The following is a 24,745-nucleotide window of genomic DNA, read 5'->3' on the forward strand; positions in this document are numbered from 1 at the left end:
TCTGATCTGTCTGCAGATCACCGCCATTACTAGTAAAAAAAAAATAATAATAAAAATGCCATAAATCAATAACTTATTTTGTAGGCGCTATAACTTTTGCACAAACCAATCAATATACGCTTGCGATTTTTTTTTTTTTTTTTTTTTACTAAAAATATGTAGAAGAAAACATATCGGCCTAAACTGAGAATTTTTTAAATTGGGGATATTTATTATAGCAAAAAGTTAAAAATATTGTGTTTTTTTTTTTTTTATAGCGCAAAAAATAAAAAACGCAAAGGGGATCAGATACCACCAAAGGAACGCTCTATTTGTGGGGGGAAAAAAATTATAAAATATTCTTTTGGATATAGTGTTGCATGACTGCGCAATTGTCATTTAAAATGTTACAGCACTGAAAGCTGAAAATTTGCCTGGGCATGAAGGGGGTGAAAATGCCCAGTATTGAAGTGGTTAATGTTGTACCTTCATTAAATGTAACCATATTGCTACTTAGAGGCACCTCTCTTCTCTTTTATACTCTGTTGTGACATGACACTACTTGTATATCAAGACATCGCTTGTATATCAAGTAAAAATTAATTAAAAAAATTAGCTCGTATTGCAAAACACTCTCAAACCAAGTTACTCTCAATCCAAGGTTTTACTTTATATGGTTTATATGAATTTAGTTATGCACTGATTTATTGATCATTCAATGATATTATATTTGGTGGACTTTCACATGATTTATATGATTTGCATGAATTATTTAATGATATTATGTTTTTCAAGGAGTTTAAGTGTTTGTGTGTGTGTATATATATATATATATATATATATATATATATATATATATATATATATATATATATATACACTACCGTTCAAAAGTTTGGGGTCACATTGAAATGTCCTTATTTTTGAAGGAAAAGCACTGTACTTTTAAATGAAGCTAACTTTAAACTAGTCCTAACTTTAAACAAATATACTCTATACATTGCTAATGTGGTAAATGACTATTCTAACTGCAAATGTCTAGTTTTTGGTGCAATATCTACATAGGTGTATAGAGGCCCATTTCCAGCAACTATCACTCCAGTGTTCTAATGGTACAATGTGTTTGCTCATTGGCTCAGAAGGCTAATTGATGATTAGCAAACCCTTGTGCAATCATGTTCACACATCTAAAAACAGTCTAGCTCCTTCCAGAAGCTACAAAACTGACTTTCCTGTGAGCAGATTGAGTTTCTGGAGCATCACATTTGTGGGGTCAATTAAACGCTCAAAATGGCCAGAAAAAGAGAACTTTCATCTGAAACTCGACAGTCTATTCTTGTTCTTAGAAATGAAGGCTATTCCATGCGAGAAATTGCAAAGAAATTGAAGATTTCCTACAACGGTGTGTACTACTCCCTTCAGAGGACAGCACAAACAGGCTCTAACCAGAGTAGAAAAAGAAGTGGGAGGCCGCGTTGCACAACTAAGCAAGAAGATAAGCACATTAGAGTCTCTAGTTTGAGAAACAGACGCCTCACAGGTCCCCAACTGGCATCTTCATTAAATAGTACCCGCAAAACACCAGTGTCAACATCTACAGTGAAGAGGCGGCTGCGGGATTTTGGGCTTCAGGGCAGAGTGGCAAAGAAAAAGCCATATCTGAGACTGGCCAATAAAAGAAAAAGATTAAGATGGGCAAAAGAACACAGACATTGGACAGAGGAAGACTGGAAAAAAGTGTTGTGGACGGATGCCAAAGGTGTGCAATGCTGTAATTGCTGCAAAAGGAGGATTCTTTGATGAAAGCAAAGTTTGATGTAAAAACAATGTTATTTCAAATACAAATCATTATTTCTAACCTTGTCAATGTCTTGACTCTATTTTCTATTCATTTCACAACGTATGGTGGTGAATAAGTGTGACTTTTCATGGAAAACACAAAATTGTTTGGGTGACCCCAAACTTTTGAACGGTAGTGTGTATATATATATATATATATATATATATATATATATATATATATATATATAAAATATATACACACACAAACAAAATCACCGCCGACTTTATTAGGTACACCTTGCTAGCACTGGGTTGGACCCCCTTTTGCCTTCAGAACTAGCTTAATTCTTCATGGCATAGATTCAACAAGGTTTTGGAAACATTCCTCAGAGATTTTGGTCCATATTGACATGATAGTATCACGCAGTTGCTGCTGATTTGTCGGCTACACATCTATGATGCAAATCTCCCGTTACACCACATCCCAAAGATGCTCTATTGGATTGAGATCAGGTGATTGTGGAGGCCATTGGAGTGCAGTAAACTCATTGTCATGTTCAAGAAACCAGTTTGAGATGATTTGATCTTTGTGACATGGTGCATTATCCTCCTGGAAGTAGCCATCAGAAGAGGAGTACACTGTAGTCATACAGGGATGGACATGATCAGCAACAATACTCAGGTAGGTTGTGGCGTTTAAACGATGTTCAGTTGGTACTAAGTGGTCCAAAGTGTGCCAAGAAAATATCCCCCACTCCATTACACCACCTCTACCAGCTTAAACGGCAGGATGGATCCATACTTTCATGTTGTTTATGTCAAATTCTGACCCTCCATCTGAATGTTGCAGCTGAAATCTCATCAGACTCATCAGACCAGGCAAAGTTTTTCCAATCTTCTATTGTTCAATTTTGTATTGTTCAACCTGTGCGAATTGTAACCTCAGTTTCCTGTTCTTAGCTGACAGGAGTGGTACCTGGTGTGGTCTTCTGCTGCTGTAGCTCATCTGCTTCAAGGTTCAATGTGTTGTGTGTTCAGAGATGGTATTCTGCATACCTTGGTTGTAACGAGTGGGTATTTGTGTTACTGTTGCCTTTCTATCATCTCCAACCAGTCTACCCATTCTCCTCTGATCTCTGACATCAACAAGGCATTTTTGTCCACACAACTGCTGCTCACTGGATATTTTCTCTTTTTCGGATCATTATCTGCAAACCCTAGAGATGGTTTTGCATGAAAATCCCAGTAGATCAGCAGTTTTTGAAATACTCAGGCCAGCCCGTCTGGCACCAACAACCATGCCCCATTCAAAGTCACTTACAGTGCCTTGTAAACATATTCACCCCCTTTGGCATTTTTCGTGTTTGTTGCCTCACAACCTGGAATTAACATGGATTGTTTGAGGATTTAAATCATTTAATTTACAGAACATGCCCACAACTTTGAAGATGTTTTTTTTTTTTTTTTTTTATTGTGAAGCAAACAACAAATAGGACAAAATAACAGAAAAAGTAAATGTGCATAACTATTCACCCCCCTAAAGTCAATACTTTGTAGAGCCACCTTTTGCGGCTATCACAGCTCCAAGTCGCTTTGGATAAGTCTCCATGAGCTTGCCACATCTTACCACTGGGATTTTTGCCCATTCCTCCTTGCAAAACTGCTTCTGCTCCTTCAAGTTGGATGGTTCGCGAACAGCAATCTTTAAGTCTGACCACAGATTTTCTATTGGATTGAGGTCTGGGTTTTGACTAGGCCATTCCAACACATTTACATGTTTCCCCTTAAACCACTCAAGTGTTGCTTTAGCAGTTTGTTTGAGGTCATTGTCCTGCCGGAAGGTGAACCTCCGTCCTAGCCTCAAATCACACACAGAGTGGTACAGGTTTTGCTCAAGAATATCCCTGTATTTAGCACCATCCATCTTTCCCTCAACTCTGACCAGTTTCCCAGTCCCGACTGCTGAAAACATCCCCACAGCATGATGCTGCCACCACCATGTTTCACTGTGGGGATGGTGTTCTTTGGGTGATGGGATGTGTTGGGTTTGCGCCAGACATGGCCAAAAAGTTCAATTTTATTCTCATCAGACCAGAGCACCTTCCTCCATACATTTTGGGAGTCTCCCACATGCCTTTTCGCAAACTCTAAATGTGCCATTTTGTTTTTTGTTGAAAGTAATGGCTTTCTTCTGGCCACTCTGCCATAAAGCCCATCTCTATGGAGCGTATGGCTTATTGTCGTCCTATGTACAGATACTCCAGTCTGTTCTGTGAAACTTCTGCAGGTCCTCCAGGGTTACCTTAGGACTCTGTGCCTCTCTGATTAATGCCCTCCTTGCCCGGTCCATGAGTTTTGGTGTGAGGCCGTCTCTTGGCAGGTTTGCTGTTGTGCCATGTTCTTTATATTTGGTTATGATAGATTTGATGGTGCTCCTAGTGTGCTCCTAGGGATCATCAAAGATTTGGATATTTTTTTATAACCTAACCCTGACTTGTACTTCTCAACAACATTGTCCCTTACTTGTTTGGAGAGTTCCTTGGTCTTCATGGCAGTGTTTGGTTAGTGGTGCCTCTTGCTTAGGTGTTGCAGCCTCTGGGGCCTTTCAAAACGGTGTGTATATGTAATGACAGATCATGTGACACTTAGATTGCACACAGGTGGACATCATTTCACTAATTATGTGACTTCTGAAGGTAATTTGGTTGCACCAGAGCTTTTTATGGGCTTCATAACAAAGAGGGTGAATAAATACGCACATGCCAATTATCAGTTTTTTATTTCTGAAAAATAGTTTTATGTATATATTTTTCTAATTTTACTTCACCAACTTAGACTATTGTGTTCTGATCCATCACATATAATTCAGATTAAAAAAACATTGAACTAAAGGCTGTAATGTAACAAAATAGGTAAAAAGCCAAGGGGGTGAATACTTTTGCAAGGCACTGTGTATATGTATATACATATATATATGTCATGTATATTTTTTATTCACTATACAAATTTAGCAGTATGGGATTTATACATTTATAGGAACTGTGGTGTTGGAATTAATATATGATAATTGGAGGGTTAAGACTTTTTGGGTTGCCCGGCACTGTTTGCTTATATATGGTTTGGTGTGGGAACACATGATTAGCGCCAATCTTCCACATTTGTAATACACGAATATATATTTATAATTTTAGGTATACATATTTAACTAATTTATTTGTTTATTGTGGATTATATTGGGTGTAGCGCAGTTTTTTTTTTTTCATTGTTGATTGCATGAAAATGTGTTGAAAATTTAATGATGAAAAGAGGAAGCTGAGAGAGGACCTCCGTCTGCTCCTTCACTGTCCATTCTGAATGTTAGGGGTGGGGATAGGATAAAACTGTGTTCCTTTAAAGTGGTATTAAAACCAAAAGCAAAAATGTATTAAATTGCAGTTTACCAATCATTAGATGTGGGGGTGTATTTGATTTCTTTTGCAAGCCTAAAAAGAGAACTAATGCAGCTATCATATCTAATGCTCCATAAACACGGTCGGACTTTCAGCCAACAAGCTCACATCCAATATTTCCCGTCGGAAAATCCGATTGTGTGTACGTGACATAAGGATTGGTAAGCTGCAATATAATAAATGTTTGCATTTGGGTTTTTTACCGCTTTAACTGTAAGTGGTGTCATGTACCTGGCTGTGCTGTGTGAGAGGTATGTATAGTTCTTAGGAATTGATAGATGACGTTGGCAAGGTAAACTAGTTCCATATATAAATTTCATTGACCAACTTTAATTATTACCCCAACACTGTTATTTATAATATGCTTAAATTTCTACCATAGAGTATAAGAAGAATGATCTGAAAACAGCAACAATGACCAATACCAGTGTACTTTCTACTGGAGTTAATGTGGAAACTGAATCTCCTCCTGGTGAGTAACAAATCTGTCTGTAACATGGCAAGATATACATTTATTTAATAAAACATAAAGTGTATTTCATCCCCAAAATTCAAAAAGTAATATGTTTCAGCATCCCAGTTCTTAGATGTGGTGGCTGCATTTGTTTTATTTTGTGGCATGTTCCCCTGGTAATCCTGCTAATAACACACTTCTTGTCCCTGGGTGGCAATGTTCACTGTATCTATGGAAGGAACCATAATTGTCTTCCAGAGTGCTCTCCTAATTTGGACTACATATAGTTCTATATTTGTATTTCTCTATTACAAGGTTGGGAGAATTTGTAATTTACAGAAAAAAGCCTGGAAGGCAGATAATAATGTCTGTGGCTTTTAGTTTGGCTCACGGGAAGTGAAATGGACATTGCATTTAATACAAGATCGAGAGACATGTTCTGTGCATACTGATAAAAAGAGAATGTATGTAACCACATCCAAGGACTGGTAAAGTGCATATCCTTAATTAATGTGTATAACATGTTCATTTCATGCTTTATTTGTTAGAAGAGTGAAGAATTGTTGAGAAACAGAAATTTCCCCTAATATACCCTATATTACCAAAAGTATTGGGACGCCTGCCTTTACATCCACATGAACTTTAATGGCATCCCAGTCTTAGTCTGTAGGGTTCAATATTGAGTTGGCCCACCCTTTGCAGCTATAACAGCTTCAACTCTTCTGGCAAGGCTGTCCACAAGGTTTAGAAGTGTGTCTATGGAATGTTTGACCATTCTTCCAGAAGCGCATTTATGGGGTCAGGCACTGATGTGGATAAGAAAGCCTGGCACCACTTTTCGCTCTAATTTATCCAAAAGGTGTTGTATTGAGTTGAGGTCAGGACTCTGTGCAGGCCAGTCAAGTTCCACCACCCCAAACTCGGCCATCCATGTCTTTATGGAAAAAAAGAAACAATAGCAGCGCTAATCTGTGTGCGTGTCACCGGCGCAAAAACAAACCTTAGTTTCTCAAACAATAATACGTACTAAATGTTAGGGATGCTGCATTCAAAAAAAGGCCCTTCACTTAGATGGGTAAAAAATACTAGTTGGTGTATGTGAATGCGCTACTCCCTTAATATCTCAAATACACAAGTGAAAGCTACCATCACCTGTAATACTTATCAGCTACCCATCACAAATGTTCCATGTGCATAAGTTTAAAATTTTAGATCAATAAATCATACATATACATATAACAAAAAAGTCCTTCAGATATGTTGCAAAATCTTGTAACCATTAAAGTGACTGACGTGCTCCTATATTGCTTCAATATTCATATGTGACTGAGTGGGACCCTCCACCATTCAGATTGGCCACTCACCAGATACTTCACTAGGGGTACGCCTTTGGTTCATTCAGGGATAACCACTCCACCCAGGTACCACTTCTCACCGGCTAAAAACTTGTGTTCTAATGCTCCTCATAGGAAAGCATAGGGACAAAAGGCGATCATAGCGCAATATGTTTGAACCATTTATTTCTTAAAAAATTCCAAAGGTTAAAATCACTCACATTTAAAAGTGCCCTCGAGCCGGCACGAAGCTTATCCAGCAGTTACGGACGAGTGGCTATTAGCATGGTTCGCCTGGTGTTAGTGTGCGGTCTCCACGCTCGGCTTGCGCTCCAAGCCTCGTTTCCGTTTTCGTCCGGTCACGTGATGCATAAAATTCTCCCAGCAGCCTCTACGCGTTTCGCATCATCAAATGCGTCATCAGGAAGCTGCCGTTTGATTGGTGCCCGCTCTATTTATACTGTGTGTGGCCGGAAGTGTGTATTCCGCCATTTTAACTAAGGTAATGTTCTCATCTATGACTTCCTTTCCAATACCGCCATTTTGACTAAGGGTTTTTCCCTTTTTGCATAATCCATACTTATATAGCTATTTCCTCTTTACATTTTCTTAGTTTGTATCTAAATTTTAGGAGTACTGACCCATCTATATCTGCTGGAGAGGCTTTTACAATGTCTCAAACATATTACACATTTCCAAACTTTATTATACTTTCTACCCATTCCGCCCTAGCCGTTCGCCCATATAAATATGGGACAGCAAAGAAATCCATTCTTTCCAAAGATATACAGGACAATTCCAAAAAAATTCCAAGAAAAATATACAATTATATATATAACCCCTATTTTATTGTGTTACGTTCTATACATAAAAAAAGTTTTTTATTGAAAGAAGAAAAAATAATAATAAAAGTGGGAAAAAATTGATATAATGAAATAAAGAAAATATTAAAAAATAGAAAAATGAAATAAAAGAAAAATAAAAAAATATAAAAATTGAAAAAATGAAAAAATGAAAAAATGAAGAAAATGAAAAAATGAAAAAAATGAAAAAATAAATAAAAATAAAAATACTAATAAAAATAATAATAAAAATAATAAATATAAATAAAAATAAAAATAAAATAAAAATAAAAATAATTAACAAATAAAATAAAAATAAAAATAAAAATAAATAAAAATAAATTTAAATAAAATAAAAATCAAAATAAAGAATAAAAAATATAATATAAAAACTAAATAAAACAGAATGAAACTAAAAATAAAATAAAATAAAAATAAAAATAAAAATAAAAATAAAAAAATAAAAAATATTGAAATAAAAATATAAATAAAATTATTACTATACTAGTTAATAATTTTCCAGGTAGCAATTGATGTCGAGTTCCACGTTCAACCCTTTTGGTCTCATAGTATCCATTTTAAATATCCAATGGGTTTCATTTCTTGATACCTCCCTTCTCATATTAGTATTTCTCCAATCTTTTTCTATCCTATCTATTCCATAGAATTTTAAATGTTGGGGGTTCCTACCATGTACATCCCTGAAGTGTTTGGATACACTATGGTGTTTAAATCCTTTTTTGATATTTCTAACGTGTTCTCCTACTCTCACCGATAGGGCTCTAGTTGTTCTGCCCACGTATTGCAGCCCACAGCTGCACTCCAATACGTAGGTGACATGTGTACTAGCACATGTTATGAGTTTGTCAATTTTAAAAGTTTGCTTATTGCTGCTTGATTCAAAGTTAATTGTTTTTCTATCCCTTTTGTTGCTAGACTTGCACGCCTTGCATTTCCCACACCTAAAGAAACCCTCCTGTTCAAAAAATGTTGACATCTTTTTAGGGGGATCTGGTACATTTTTTACTATTTTGTCCCTGATCCTCCTTGCTCTCCTATATACGAACGCTGGTTTTTTTGGAAGGACCTTGCTCAACTGTGGATCATTGCTGATTATGGGCCAATGTTTTGTTATAATTTTTTCTAGTGTTTTGTATTGTTTATTGAATACTGTTATGAATGGTACTTTATCTTTGTGATTATGATTTCTAATTTTACTGGTTAGTGTTAGCTCTCTATCCATATTGGCTATTTTTAGACGTGTTTCCTCCAGTGTGTCTCTTTTGTACCCCTTGTCTACGAATCTCTTAATTAGTATATCAGTTTGTTGAAAATAATCCTCTATTTGGTCACAGTTTCGTCTTATCCTAATAAACTGGCTTTTTGGGATTGCTTTTTTCCAATGGGGGTGATGATAACTCCCCATCGGTATATAACCATTCCGATCCGTTTCTTTGAAGTGGGGGAACTTTTCCAAAATTATGATAACACCACGGCACTGAATTTAGAACAAAATTTTAAGCACTTGAAAAATGCTATGGATAAACAAATTAGAATATGGTGGGACATTAACACATTAGATCAATACAGAGAGGCCAAAATCACCCCAAGGAGGCTAAGATGGGACCTAGGCCCCAATGATGGTATAATAGATGAAAACTTATCAAGGACTTGGTTTGATTTTTTTAATGGCTGTGAAAACAAACTGTTAGACATGATCATTGAGAGGAGAAGAATCAAACTAAAAAAGGTAGAATCCACCATAGGTACAATTAGGGATAACATGTTACCACATGTGGAAACAAATGAGTACAAAACGAGGGTGGCAAAATTACAAGAATTTCTAGCAAAATTGGACAATGAAGTAAAAAATAAAAAAGGTTAAAAAATATCAAAGGGACAAAAAAGATTATTTAGAGGGAAAAGTGTACAGGTGGCAAGAGGAGGAAACGCCCACCAACTCTGCAAACACGTCCCTTGATGAGGAGGCCAACATCGGGGATGTGATTGCAGATGTAGGAACGAGTAGAATATCAGGGACTCCCATCGCCAATTTGACAAGAAAAGACACTGGAGCGACAGTACAGACCCCAAGTGATAACCAGAAGAAAATAAATACCCAGAAACCCGATCAAGGGAATAATAACACTTATGCAGCCCCCTACCAACCCCCGATGGGACAACACCCCAGACCTTGGAGGGGGGGATATAGAGGAAGGGGGAGGGGTTATTATAATTATGGCCCGAACTATGGTCCACCTATGTGGCAGGGGGAATGGAGGGATTGGAGGGAACCCTACAAACCACCTATGCCAGTATTCCAAACCAGCAGGGGGGGCTGGAACAGGAACCCCCAGGAAACTGGAGGCAGTGTAAACCAAAGAGAAAAAGAGGTTGCAGAGGGGGAGGCAAAAAGAAAAAGAGTAAATTAGGGGAGGGTATTTTCAACCTAACAGACATAACATTTACCCATGAGGAACTGTTAGTATTAGATAGGGGCATCAAGTATGCACCCAGTGCAACTTTTAACCAATTCGAAGCATTCATTGATTTGCAAAAGTTTATTCGGAAACTAAATCTAAAGAAATATTATTTAGAGAAAGGAGAACCCCAACATCAAACTAATGAAACGGAGTACACACATAGCCAGTTGAGGAACAGGTCCACGTTCAACCCTAGGTCGAGTACTAATCAACACATTGAAGTGTTTAAAAGGATAGTAGAGAAGGAAATGAGAAACATTAAACCGGTAAAGTGCAATAAAGATAGAATATGGCAAGGCCTGAAGAAATTAGAAAAAAGAAAAAACATAGTAATTAGACCCGCGGACAAGGGGGGAGGGGTAGTGATCCTAAATAAACAGGACTACCATGCAGAACTGGAGAGACTAGTTAAAGACATAAGCACATACCAACCCCTGAAAAAGAATCCCAATAGAGAACTAAAAAAGAAATTAAAAGAGTACCTAAATAAGGGCATAGCAGATAAGATTATAAATAAGAAAGAAGGGAGGTATTTGCTGACAGAAGCACCAAGGATACCAGTAATATACCAGGTTCCTAAAATCCATAAGAATAAAACTAGACCACCAGGAAGGCCTATAATTAGCGCTATAGAATCAGTCTATTCAAGATTGGGGGAATATTTGGATATATTCCTCCAGCCAATAGCGGGAGAGGGCAAGGCATTCCTCAAGGATAGTAAGGATGTAATCAACAGCTTAAAGGATTTACAGGTGGACGACTCCACGCTATTGGTAACAATGGATGTGGAGTCGTTGTACACCAACATAAAACAAACGGACGCCTTGGCAGCTGTAGCATGGGGAATGAAGAACCTATCGGACCTAAAATTGAAACAAAGAAGGTTTATACTGGAGGGATTGAGGATGGCCATGGGGAATAACTTCTTCTGGCACAACCATAATTACTATAGACAGATAAAGGGAGTAGGGATGGGTAACAAGTATGCACCAAGTGTGGCCAACATCTTCCTCAGTAAATGGGAGGAGGAAGAGATTTTTGGAAGATGTTGGCCACACTTGCTGTTATACAAACGCTTTATTGATGACATTCTGATAGTATGGAAGGGCAGCCAAGAACAACTGGAAGCATTTATCCAACATATTGGCCATAATAAATATGATATTAAATTTACAGCTACAGTACACCAACAAAAAATAAATTTTCTGGATCTAGAAATTTATAAGAACAAAAATAAACTTGGAACTAGAACACACTTCAAAGAAACGGATCGGAATGGTTATATACCGATGGGCAGTTGTCATCACCCCCATTGGAAAAAAGCAATTCCAAAAAGCCAGTTTATTAGGATAAGACGAAATTGTGACCAAATAGAGGATTATTTTCAACAAACTGATATACTAATTAAGAGATTCGTAGACAAGGGGTACAAAAGAGACACACTGGAGGAAACACGTCTAAAAATAGCCAATATGGATAGAGAGCTAACACTAACCAGTAAAATTAGAAATCATAATCACAAAGATAAAGTACCATTCATAACAGTATTCAATAAACAATACAAAACACTAGAAAAAATTATAACAAAACATTGGCCCATAATCAGCAATGATCCACAGTTGAGCAAGGTCCTTCCAAAAAAACCAGCGTTCGTATATAGGAGAGCAAGGAGGATCAGGGACAAAATAGTAAAAAATGTACCAGATCCCCCTAAAAAGATGTCAACATTTTTTGAACAGGAGGGTTTCTTTAGGTGTGGGAAATGCAAGGCGTGCAAGTCTAGCAACAAAAGGGATAGAAAAACAATTAACTTTGAATCAAGCAGCAATAAGCAAACTTTTAAAATTGACAAACTCATAACATGTGCTAGTACACATGTCACCTACGTATTGGAGTGCAGCTGTGGGCTGCAATACGTGGGCAGAACAACTAGAGCCCTATCGGTGAGAGTAGGAGAACACGTTAGAAATATCAAAAAAGGATTTAAACACCATAGTGTATCCAAACACTTCAGGGATGTACATGGTAGGAACCCCCAACATTTAAAATTCTATGGAATAGATAGGATAGAAAAAGATTGGAGAAATACTAATATGAGAAGGGAGGTATCAAGAAATGAAACCCATTGGATATTTAAAATGGATACTATGAGACCAAAAGGGTTGAACGTGGAACTCGACATCAATTGCTACCTGGAAAATTATTAACTAGTATAGTAATAATTTTATTTATATTTTTATTTCAATATTTTTTATTTTTTTATTTTTATTTTTATTTTTATTTTTATTTTATTTTATTTTTAGTTTCATTCTGTTTTATTTAGTTTTTATATTATATTTTTTATTCTTTATTTTGATTTTTATTTTATTTAAATTTATTTTTATTTATTTTTATTTTTATTTTTATTTTATTTGTTAATTATTTTTATTTTTATTTTATTTTTATTTTTATTTATATTTATTATTTTTATTATTATTTTTATTAGTATTTTTATTTTTATTTATTTTTTCATTTTTTTCATTTTTTCATTTTCTTCATTTTTTCATTTTTTCATTTTTTCAATTTTTATATTTTTTTATTTTTCTTTTATTTCATTTTTCTATTTTTTAATATTTTCTTTATTTCATTATATCAATTTTTTCCCACTTTTATTATTATTTTTTCTTCTTTCAATAAAAAACTTTTTTTATGTATAGAACGTAACACAATAAAATAGGGGTTATATATATAATTGTATATTTTTCTTGGAATTTTTTTGGAATTGTCCTGTATATCTTTGGAAAGAATGGATTTCTTTGCTGTCCCATATTTATATGGGCGAACGGCTAGGGCGGAATGGGTAGAAAGTATAATAAAGTTTGGAAATGTGTAATATGTTTGAGACATTGTAAAAGCCTCTCCAGCAGATATAGATGGGTCAGTACTCCTAAAATTTAGATACAAACTAAGAAAATGTAAAGAGGAAATAGCTATATAAGTATGGATTATGCAAAAAGGGAAAAACCCTTAGTCAAAATGGCGGTATTGGAAAGGAAGTCATAGATGAGAACATTACCTTAGTTAAAATGGCGGAATACACACTTCCGGCCACACACAGTATAAATAGAGCGGGCACCAATCAAACGGCAGCTTCCTGATGACGCATTTGATGATGCGAAACGCGTAGAGGCTGCTGGGAGAATTTTATGCATCACGTGACCGGACGAAAACGGAAACGAGGCTTGGAGCGCAAGCCGAGCGTGGAGACCGCACACTAACATCAGGCGAACCATGCTAATAGCCACTCGTCCGTAACTGCTGGATAAGCTTCGTGCCGGCTCGAGGGCACTTTTAAATGTGAGTGATTTTAACCTTTGGAATTTTTTAAGAAATAAATGGTTCAAACATATTGCGCTATGATCGCCTTTTGTCCCTATGCTTTCCTATGAGGAGCATTAGAACACAAGTTTTTAGCCGGTGAGAAGTGGTACCTGGGTGGAGTGGTTATCCCTGAATGAACCAAAGGCGTACCCCTAGTGAAGTATCTGGGGAGTGGCCAATCTGAATGGTGGAGGGTCCCACTCAGTCACATATGAATATTGAAGCAATATAGGAGCACGTCAGTCACTTTAATGGTTACAAGACTTTGCAACATATCTGAAGGACTTTTTTGTTATATGTATATGTATGATTTATTGATCTAAAATTTTAAACTTATACACATGGAACATTTGTGATGGGTAGTTGATAAGTATTACAGGTGATGGTAGCTTTCACTTGTGTATTTGAGATATTAAGGGAGTAGCGCATTCACATACACCAACTAATAGCAGCGCTAAGATTGATAAAATTGTAAATAAAAATAATAATAATATTGATAATTGGTGAGCATCAATGTTAATAACTGAATCACTCAATTACTAATTAACATTATCTATATTCGTGAAAAAAACTTACCCTTAGGGCTATAAAATAATTGAAAAAACAAAAAATGAATTAATAAATGCAAAAAATCAAGGAAATATTCAAAGAGGTGCAAAAGTATAAAGTTCAAATATGATTAAAATAATTCCGTGACAAATCCACCACTGCATCCAAGAAGCGACCACCATGAGAAATGAAGGCTTACCAAACAGCAAGCAAGGAAAGCTTGTGACCTTAAACCCGGTCCGGGCATTTATCCCAAGGCAGGCAGGTACCTCTGAGTGCCAAGCTGGTCTTAGGGACAGAGCGGATGTCTCAGGGAAATTCAGCGCACATCAGATGATATGAATGATCAGCTAACTCTCTCGGGCCGGAGACCTATCCTGAAGTCGCTCAGATCCAATCACACGATCGGTTTCCAGTAATTGAGTGATTCAGTTATTAACATTGATGCTCACCAATTATCAATATTATTATTATTTTTATTCACAATTTTATCAATCGTAGCGCTGCTATTGTTGCTTTTTTCTATATTACTGGGTGTATCTTACTTATAGCAGCAGCTGTACATGGTTTGTTGTATGATATAGCGCGGTATTTTACTTTTACCATGTCTTTATGGACCTTGCTTTGTGCACTGGTCCAAATCATTTGGTGAAGAGGGGATTTTGAAGCGGGGCGCCCCACTTTGTGGGAACAGTTTGGGGATGGCCCCTTCCTTTTCCAACATGACTGCACACCAGTGCACAAAGCAAGGTCCATAATTGATGAGCGAGTTTGGGGTGGAGAAACTTGACTGGCCTGCACAGAGTCCTGACCTCAATCCCTCACAAATGCACTTCTGGAAGAATGGTTAAACACTCCCATAGACACACTCCGAAACCTTGTGGAAGCCTTCCCAGAAGTGTTGAAGCTGTCATAGCTGCAAAAGGTGGGCCAACTCAACATTGAACCCTACAGGCTAAGACTGGGATGCCATTAAAGTTCATTTGTGTGTAAAGGCAGGCGTCCCAATACTTTTGATAATATAGTGTAACCAATAGATCCATAACACTCCCTCTTTCTTCTTTTATTAGCACCCCCAATTCCCAATTTTGAATGGAAAAGTAAAAAAAGCCTACTTTCACTGTCCTAGTTCTATGACCATTAGAATGTAACCGTTTTTATAGGCCCTAAACTAAAACGCCTTCTCTGTGCACATTATACTGCTGCGACATAGAGTTTGCACCCTTCAGGTCGCCACATAGAACGCATTCTATTGAGTTACCTGAACTTTCCTGATTTTTTTTTTCTTTCTTTCTTACCTGTTATGTTATCATTCATGATTGCTGTTTCATTGTACTATATGCAGCTGTACCTTATTCAGTGGAAGTACTTAATAGAGAAATGTTAAAAAGAGATCTCTGTGAGGCTTGGGTGGATTTGTTTAAGGTAACCATTTATGCTGTAGATTGTGATACATGAATATGGACTAGTATAATTCTGACATTATATATTCATTTTACCTGTGTTGTGTAAGTCTGTGTAAGAGCAGAACTTGTATTAGCTTTTTATTTGCTATATTCCCACATGAATAATGCTGTAGTTATCTACACATCTTATGCAGGCCTAATCTAGGTTACATGGCTTGGTAGTTCCCCACTTAACCAGGAGCCTGCAGGAAATTTCACAATAATACAGAGCCAGGCAAATATTTTTGTCAATGAGTGGTTGTTAAGGATTTCAAATAGTTACTGCTATTAATAATGGCAAGATATAGAGGAATTCCAAGAGGTATTGCAGCTTATGTGAGTTTGTGTAGTACACCTAAAAAGAAGACATCTCCAAAAAGTTGTCAAAAGGATAAGGAGCCACACACCAGCAATTAGCCCAGTCATGATGTGTGAAGGATCAGCTTTAGCTGGTCTCGCCCGCTGATGCATCTCGCCCTCGCACAAGGTTAATCGTAAAGGTCTGAAAAGTTGAGGCAGACACCAGTTGATGGCTGTAAATTAGAAGCCAAAAGTTTATCAACAATGCAGAATATAATAGTGAAGCGTGAAGACTCATAGGGAATGATAAGTGATAGACATGGGAGCTGGAGCCCCCTAGTACTTTGAATAGGAGATAGAAAGTATTGGTAATATTGGTGCACACAGATTTCTGGTCTGTAATGTTATTTTTATGTAACCTGTAACTTCTCTGCAACTCCTACAGCTGAAGCCAAGGCTGTTCTGGCACACATCTAGGGACCTCCTCACCTATACAACATATGCTCCTCAACTGGGGTTCCATGGAACTCCAGGGTTCGGCGAGGAGAACACAGTGGTTCTGCAGCAGAGCTGTTGTAATGGATTTCTATCTGCTCAATGGTAGCTTTAGTGTTCCCCAAGCAGTGTGACCTTGAAATGCTTTGAGCACCCCCAAATTACAAAAAGGCCCTATCAGCATACAATAAAATCCTTTATACCCCCAAAATACCAGCCCTGAAACAACCCCACTTTTTTGAAAGGGAAACCTTGTCAGAAGAAAACAAACTGTGACTGCTGACCTCAAATCAACCACAAAATAAAACTGAAGCTGAGGTCAAGGTATGGGTTGTATTGCATTGTTTCATTGGTCCAGCTTGGACCAATGTAATTATGCATATACTGTACCTGTGGGACAGCTGTGAAAGTGGAGAGTCACTGTAGTAACCACAGCTACTAAAGTTAATAACTATGATCTGGGTCCTGTCATGAGCAGCTGCCCTGCTGTATAGTAGTCACAGAGGGTCGCTTTCTAGGCAGGGCCTCCCTTTAGAGAACACCTTGCAGTTTTCTCTTTGATTGGACGAGTTGGAGTGGCAGGACGGTGATGTCACAATCTCCACCTCTTCCAATAGAAACATTTTCTAAATCTAAAAATTTAGAAAAATGCAAGGCATTCTCTAACTGGTGGCCGTACCAAGTGAGTACAAATTATTTAAATGTATTGGAAAAAAATCACAGGAAAATTATTTTTTTTCTCTTTATTTTCTATTTATCGCCAAAGATATTAAAGTATATGTATCTATATTTACTACCAAATCAAAGCCCTGTCTGCCTCACAAAGTATAATAAGTTAGGGTAGACTACAAATCCTGAATTATACAAAGTGCAGAACTCTGACATTGCCCAAATAGATCATTTAAAAAGAAAAGAATTTCATATGTATCTCTTATTTAACCACCTCAATACTGGGCACTTTCACCCCCTTCCTTCCCAGACCAATTTTCAGCTTTCAGTGCTCTCTCACTTTGAATGACAATTACTCAGTCATGCTACCAAAAAAAAACAAAAACCAAAAAAATTAAATTTTGTCGAAAATTTAGGCAAAAATGTATTCTACCACATGTCTTTGGTAAAAAAAAATCCTGATAATTGTATGATCATTGGTTTGTGTGAAAGTTATAGAGTCTACAAGCCATGCTACGCATTATTGAAAATGTATCAATCCTAATGCACTGATGGCCTAATGCACTGATCTAATTTCTTGAGGACCTAAAATGTCAGGACAGTACAATAACCCCCCAAATGACCCCCTTTTGGAAAGAAGACAGTCTGAGGTATTTAGTAAGGGGCATAGTGAATTTTTTGAAGTTGAAAATTTTCCCCACAATGCTTTGGAAAATTAAGAAATATATATATTTTTTTTTTCTTCACTAAATTGTCATATTTACAAGTTATTTCTCACACGCGGTGCAGGCATAATTGCAATTACACCCCAAAATACATTCTGATATTCGTCCTGAGTATGGCGATACCCCATGTGTGAGACTTTTCCACAGCCTGGCCACATACAGAGGCCCAACATCCATATAGCACCATCAGGCGTTCTAAAGGCATAAATTACACATTTCATTTCCTGAGTACCTATCACATTTTTGAAGGCCCTGGAGCACCAGGACAACGGAATTACCCACAAAATGACCCCATTTTGGAAAGAAAACAACCCAATGTATATTCTATGATGCATAATGAGTCTTTTGAACATGTCATTTCTTTCCACATGTTTTTGGAAAATATGGAAAGAAAATGAAAACCTATTTTTTTCTCACAATTTAGAAGATCTTTCTTACACATAGCATGTACATAGCCAAAATGACACCCCAAAATACATTCTGCTACTCGTCCTGAGTATGGCAATACCCCATGTGTGAGACTTTTCCACTACCTGGCCACATACAAAGGCCCAACATGCAAGTAGCACCTCCAGGCTTCTAACACATAGCATGTACACACCAAGAATTACACCCCAAAATACATTCTGCTGAGCAAAAGGTAAAAAAAAAAGCTCACCTGTGGTTTTAGCAGGCAGGAATACCATTCCAGAGCAGCCAAAGCATTTGTCCAGACAGCCAAAGGAAATGTCCAGGAATTGCCCAGGCAGCAGACAGATATGGAAAAGTATGAACATGGTTCAGTACAGTCCAAGGTTTAGTAGGCAGTTCAGGTAACAGGCATAGGCATGGCCAGTCCAGGTGGCAGGCAAAGGCATGGCAAGGTCATGTGGCAGGCCAAGGCATGGCCAGTTCAAGTGGCAGGCAGAGGCATGACCAGTTCAGGTGGCAGCAGGCAGCACTTTGTACATTGGGTCTTGGTCAGGTAAGACCTGAGGACAGGGGTAGAGGCTTCTTCCCACCCAAATCTCTACGAAGCCTCCAAGTCTGCAGACCCCAATTCGAGAAAACTAAAAAACCCGGAGAAAAATGTTTTCTCCGCTCGGAAAACCTTTTCTGGAGCCCCTCACATATGTGAGACCCCTGTGCTGTACAGTGGCAGGGCAAATGATCAGTTCAGGAGGCAGGCAAAAAGCATGGTCATTTAACAGTCCGGGTCAATTCACGTTGAAGGCAGAAAGATGTTTGGCAGAGACATAGTCGTTAACAGTCCAGGTCAATTCACGTTGAAGGCAGAAACATGTTTGGCAGAGGCATAGTCGTTAACAGTCCGGGTCATTCACAGAAATGGCAGATAGTGGAAACTGGAAAAAAATCATCTTCACTGTACTAATAGTGTAGTGAAGTATGATAGCTCCGATAGCACGTTCCAATACAGAGGCCTGGCTGGGAGTGACATTGGGGACAGTAGTATTGGGTGTCACGGCAAATTCCTCTACTTGCACACACACAACATTTTTTTGGGGGTTTGCGATCTGTTTGGGTAAGAGGGAGGATTTCGGGAAAGTGCCTTTCATGGAGTCTGGCTAATGAATCGGAGCGAATTAGTTGAGGGGCTTGGCCTTGGGGATAGAGAAAGGCTGTGACAAAGTCTTCTTGGAATTTTAGGGTGCACTTAGAAAAAATTATATATGAATTAAATAGTGCAAGTTGCATCACATAAATGGCGACTTTCTTGTATCAAAATAGTGATCTCCTGGTGGCCAAGAAGGGCTGCATCATCTGGTCGTTCATATCCACCCCCCCATGTATAGGTTGTACTCATGCACACATTTTGGCTTCTGTATGGGGCCTCTTCTTCTCTGAAGTTCCACCAAGGTGTCATTATGTATTGTGGAAAGGATGTAGACATCTCCTTTTTTATCTCTCCACTTCACCGCTAGTACCTCTTCAGTCCGCATACTGCCATTTCACCCTGCTTCAATTTCTTGGCGACCAATCTTTGTGGGAAGCCTTTGTGGTTGGTCCGTGCTGTCCCACAGGCCACAGTGTTCTTTAGGTACAAATGGCGGAAAAGTGGGAGACTAGTGTAGAAATTGTCTACATATAGGTGGTAACCTTTCCCAAGTAATGGTTGGATCAGCTGCCAGACAATTTTGCCACTTGTTCCCATGTAGGTAGGGCATCCAGGGGGGTTTAGCTGTCTGTCTTTTCCGTCATAAATTATAAAGTCATATGTGTAACCCGTGGCCCTGTCACACGCCTTATAAAATTTTACCCCACGTCTGGCTCTTTTACTAGGGAAGTATTGTTTATTTCCGAATCTTCCGGTGAAGTGTACTAGGGATTCATCTACACATATATTTCTATCAGGGGTAAACATCTCCTTGAAGCTGTCGCAAAAAAAATTGATTAGGGGCCGAATTTTGAATAATTTATCGTAACTGGGATGATTTCGAGGGAGGCATTGGGCATTGTTATTGAAGTGTAAAAATCTCACGATCATCTCATAACGGGTTTTAGGCATCAATGACGAATAGACCGGCATGTGGTGGATAGGTTGGGTAGACCAGTAGGAATGGAGTTCATTTTTTTTATCAGCCCCATGTTGAGGGTTAGGCCAAAGAAAATTTTAAATTCTTCCACGGTGAGGGGTTTCCAAACAAAAGGACGGGCAAATAAAGAACTTGGATTGTTGGCTATATGTTGGCTGGCGTATAGATTACATTGCTCCACAATGTAGGTTAGGAGATCATTGGTAAATAATAAATGAAAATAATAAAGTGGGGTTACATTTTCCATCTGCATCTGAGGGCCTGGCTGGGCTGTAAAAAGGGGTATTACAGGTTCTACTGACGTATCGGGCAGCCATGTTGGATACAGTAGAACATCTGGGAGGCTAGTATGGGCACTGCCTCGTTGATGGGATCCGTTGCTAGCATCTGGCCTATCTTCTAGGAAGGTTGCAGAACTGCTGGTGGATGCCTGCCTATCCTGGAGTGCTGCGCTGCTGGTGGATGCCTGCTGGTAGATGCCCTGGAGTGCTGCGCTACTGGTGGATGCCTGCATATCATCCTAGAGTGCTGGGCTGCTGGTGGATGCCTGCATATCATCCTGGCGTGCTGCGCTGCTGGTGGATGCCTGCTGGTGAATGCCCTGGAGTGCTGCGCTGCTGGTGAATGTCTCCTCCTGCTCATTTCTCCTGATTCTCCTTGTTAGGATTTTATCTTCCTCTGTTTCCAACTCGGAACCACTGCTTTCCACTGGCTCATAGTCGCTATCTGAGTCTGACGGAGCGAATTCCCCGCTACTCTCATCCAACATACTCTGGAGTATTTGGAGAGCCTCCTCTGCGCTGTAAGATCTTTTCGTCATGTTGGTGGGCAGATGTGCCAGATGGCGGGCGGCAGATGTGTCAGATGGCAGGCGGCAGATGTGTCAGATGGCGGGCGGCAGATGTGCCAGATGTTGGCAGGTGGCAGATGTGCCAGATGTTGGCGGGCGGCAGATGTGTGAGATGGCGGGCAGCAAATGTGTCAGATGGCAGGCGGCAGATGTGCCTGATGGTGGGCGGCAGATGTGCCTGATGGTGGGCGGCAGATATGCCTGATGGTGGGCGGCAGATTTGCCTGATGTTGGCAGGCAGATTTGCCTGATGTTGGCGGGCAGATATGCCTGATGATTGGTGGGCAGATGTGCCTGATGATGGCAGGGAGATGTGCCTGATGATGGTGGGTGGCTGATGTGTCAGCTGTTGACGGGCTGATGTGTCAGCTGTTGACGGGCTGATGTGCCAGCTGATGATGGGCTGATGTGTCAGTTGTTGACAGGCTGATGTGTCAGCTGTTGACGGGCTGATGTGCCTGATCGTGGGCAGATGGCGGATGGCAGATGTGACAGATGGCCGGCGGCAGATGTGCCAGATGGCGGGCGGCAGATGTGCCAGATGGCGGGCGGCAGATGTGCCAGATGTTAGCGGGCGGCAGATGTGTCAGATGGCGGGCGGCAGATGTGCCTGATGGCGGGCGGCAGATGGGCCTGATGGTGGGCGGCAGATGTGCCTGATGACTGGCGGGCAGATGTGCCTGATGACTGGCGGGCAGATGTGCCTGATGACTGGCGGGTAGATGTGCCTGATGATTGGCGGGCAGATGTGCCTGATGATTGGCGGGCAGATGTGCTTGATGACTGGCGGGCTGATGTGCCCACTGTTGGCGGACAGATGTGCCCGCTGTTGGCGGACAGATGTGCCAGTTTTTAAAAGGCAGATGTTCACTGACAGGTGTTTTCACTGTTTTGGGGACACTGTGTTTTGGGGACACTGTGTTTTGGGGACACTAGCTGGGTGATCAGTGGGTAAACAGCAGACATATAACATATAACAACAGTTATAAAACTCACTGATCTCCCGGCTGTAGCACAGATCTCTCTTACTCTCCTCACTGACAGGCTCTGTGTGAGGAGGGGAAGAGATAAGAGCAGTTACAACCACTCTCGATTTACATTACATGACGACTGTGATTGGACACAGTCGTCATGTGATCAGGAGGGCCAATCACAGGGCCCTCCTGTGTTATAATACTCCACTGTCTCTGGGGGGCACAGGCAGATCGGGATCGCGTCGCTGCGCGGGCACGTGACGGCGCAATCTCCTGTCAAATGCCACCCCTCCCCCATGTTTACTATACAATGGCTGTGATTACACAGAGCCATCATGCGGATCAGGAGGGCAATGTTGCAACATTGCCCTCCTGCCGTTCCGAGATGTGGCGTGTCCGGGTGACACGCGCGCATTGGGATCGCGCTGGAGCGCGCCCGCGCGATCCCGCTCCTTCTGAAGGACGTTCAGGAACGTCCAGTCAGAAGGAGGGAGCTCCAACCCAGCCGTTTATGTGCAGTGGCCGGGTGGGAAGTGGTTAACCAATTAGGGGGATAGATAGATCTCATCACCCAAAGATCCTGCAAATTAAACAGATCAACCAAGGGAAGACCTGTACCCATTCAAAAATTATCTGATATTTTGTGGGAAACCCAGGCATCACCTGTATGTTTTTGTCCTTGCTCATTAGTTTAAGGCATACAGTCAGGATGGTGTTGACAAGACCTGGTATGGCATTTGAGGGGACCCCCACGCAATTTTTTAAAAAAATTTTTGGTTCATGGTTTCCCTGCAGGGGAATCCCATGCTGTTTTTATCAATGAACTTTTATGTGTATTGCCGGACCGACAATTCATTACAGCCACGAGTAGTTTTATTAAATTACTTTTTTTCCTTTAAAAATGTCATTTTGCTGTCAGACTGTTCTAAACACGGGAAACATGCGCCACTTTACAGGCATACTATAGACACCCCCCAGGTACGGAATTTAAAGGAATATTACACTTTTATTGTTTCACTTTAAGAATTATTAAAATCACTGCTCCTGAAAAAAAGGCCATTTTTGAAACTTTTTTTTGCATTGATACATGTCCCCTGGGGCAGGACTCAGGTCCCCAAACACTTGTTATGACAATAACTTGCATATTAACCTTTAAAAATAGCACTTTTGATTTTTCCTATAGACTTTTAAAGGGTGTTCCGCGGCTTTCGAATTTGCCGCGAACACCCCAAATTGTTCGCTATTTGGGGAACGGGCGAACAGCCAATGTATGAGTCGAACTTATGTTCGACCCGAACATAAAGCCCATCCCTAGTCCTCAGTATGTCATTTGCATTGTTCATTTTGTGAAATCAGCCAGGCAATAGGAATAAAGAAGAATACAACTGACACAAAGCATAGGCAGGGCCTGCACCAGCATATAGGCCAGCCATACATGGAGCAAAATTCTTTCCTGTAACCACAGGTTGCAGGAAAGATATTTGCTTGATCCACCATCAACACAGTGTTGATGCGTGAATCTCTCCTGCCAGGCCTTTGTCTTCTCCCGATGGGAGGAAGCTGTCCCCATTGAGGAAGATAGTAATTATCACTATCAGCTATAGCAGCCGCTAGCGATAATTGCAAGAGAATCTGGCAGCATGGTTGTGCCAAAGTTTATTGATCAACTTGGTACATTTGACCTGCCCATTAACGGTTTGAATCTCGCCCGGTTCCTTAGGGTGCCAACACGGAGGGCAGTAAAATCTGTAACCCCAGTCCCCAGGAAAGAGTAGACCGGTGTTGCCGGCGGTAGACAATCCTATACCTTAGCAGAAAAGAAAGGGCTGTTGGTGGCACTAGGCAAACATGTGATCTCACCTAAATCTACAACATTGGAAAGGTAAACAGTGTGTGTGGGGCCTGACCCTTTAATCTAACACAAGGGGTGTCTGGGGATCTGCACACACAGGAAGGCTACTGACAGACAGGGGGACATCCAGGATGGGGTGAGGAGATGCTGGGACTGTGTCTGGGGAGATGGAAGGGACACAGAGGAGTGAAAGATGAGGAGGCCAGCTGCAGAGAGGAGTGGGAGGGAGAGGAGGGGGAAATCTTCCACAATTTTACAAATCACTGTTCAGCCAACACTGACCTACCATCCCTGATCACAAGCCAGGCATGGAGTACAAAAGGGTCTGGGAATCTGTCCTGTGCATCCTGCCAGGTGATTGATGTCATAGACAGAACTGGCCCTCACACACTGGACTCTTACACACGATCGGATTGTTGGCCAACAAAACCGTGGACTTTTGTCCAAAGGGCGTTGGCCAAAACTTGTCTTGCATACACACAGCCACACAATTGTTGGCCAACAATTACGAACGTACTGATTGTGACAGACTCACCTGGGAGAGAGGCTTTTGGAGGGGACCTTGAGGTGGTGTTACTTTGGATTCAGGTCCTTGTCCCCCAGGACACACAGACTCTGGGAACCCTGTGTATGCCATATTGGAAATGGTGACTGGGAGGGTATGTCTTG

The 24,745-nt window shown here is 40.0% G+C and overlaps 1 protein-coding gene and 1 non-coding gene across 4 annotated transcripts in view; one reads left to right on the forward strand and one right to left on the reverse strand.

Moving 5' to 3' along the window:
- MFRP (membrane frizzled-related protein) overlaps positions 1 to 24,745 on the forward strand; it is a 190,296-nt gene that overhangs the window by 24,777 nt on the left and 140,774 nt on the right. For all 3 annotated transcript variants that reach the window (XM_073602537.1, XM_073602536.1, XM_073602535.1), the window contains one exon: positions 5,593 to 5,682. In XM_073602537.1, coding sequence (XP_073458638.1) covers positions 5,593 to 5,682 — 90 coding nt within the window. The remainder of the gene's footprint in view (positions 1 to 5,592; positions 5,683 to 24,745) is intronic.
- Positions 22,779 to 22,924, reverse strand: LOC141111538 (U12 minor spliceosomal RNA). Its single transcript, XR_012236434.1, has one exon. It is a non-coding gene; the product is annotated as a U12 minor spliceosomal RNA (small nuclear RNA).

This window comes from Aquarana catesbeiana, linkage group LG10 (genome assembly GCF_042186555.1).
Source record: "Aquarana catesbeiana isolate 2022-GZ linkage group LG10, ASM4218655v1, whole genome shotgun sequence".
Lineage (NCBI taxonomy): Eukaryota > Metazoa > Chordata > Amphibia > Anura > Ranidae > Aquarana > Aquarana catesbeiana.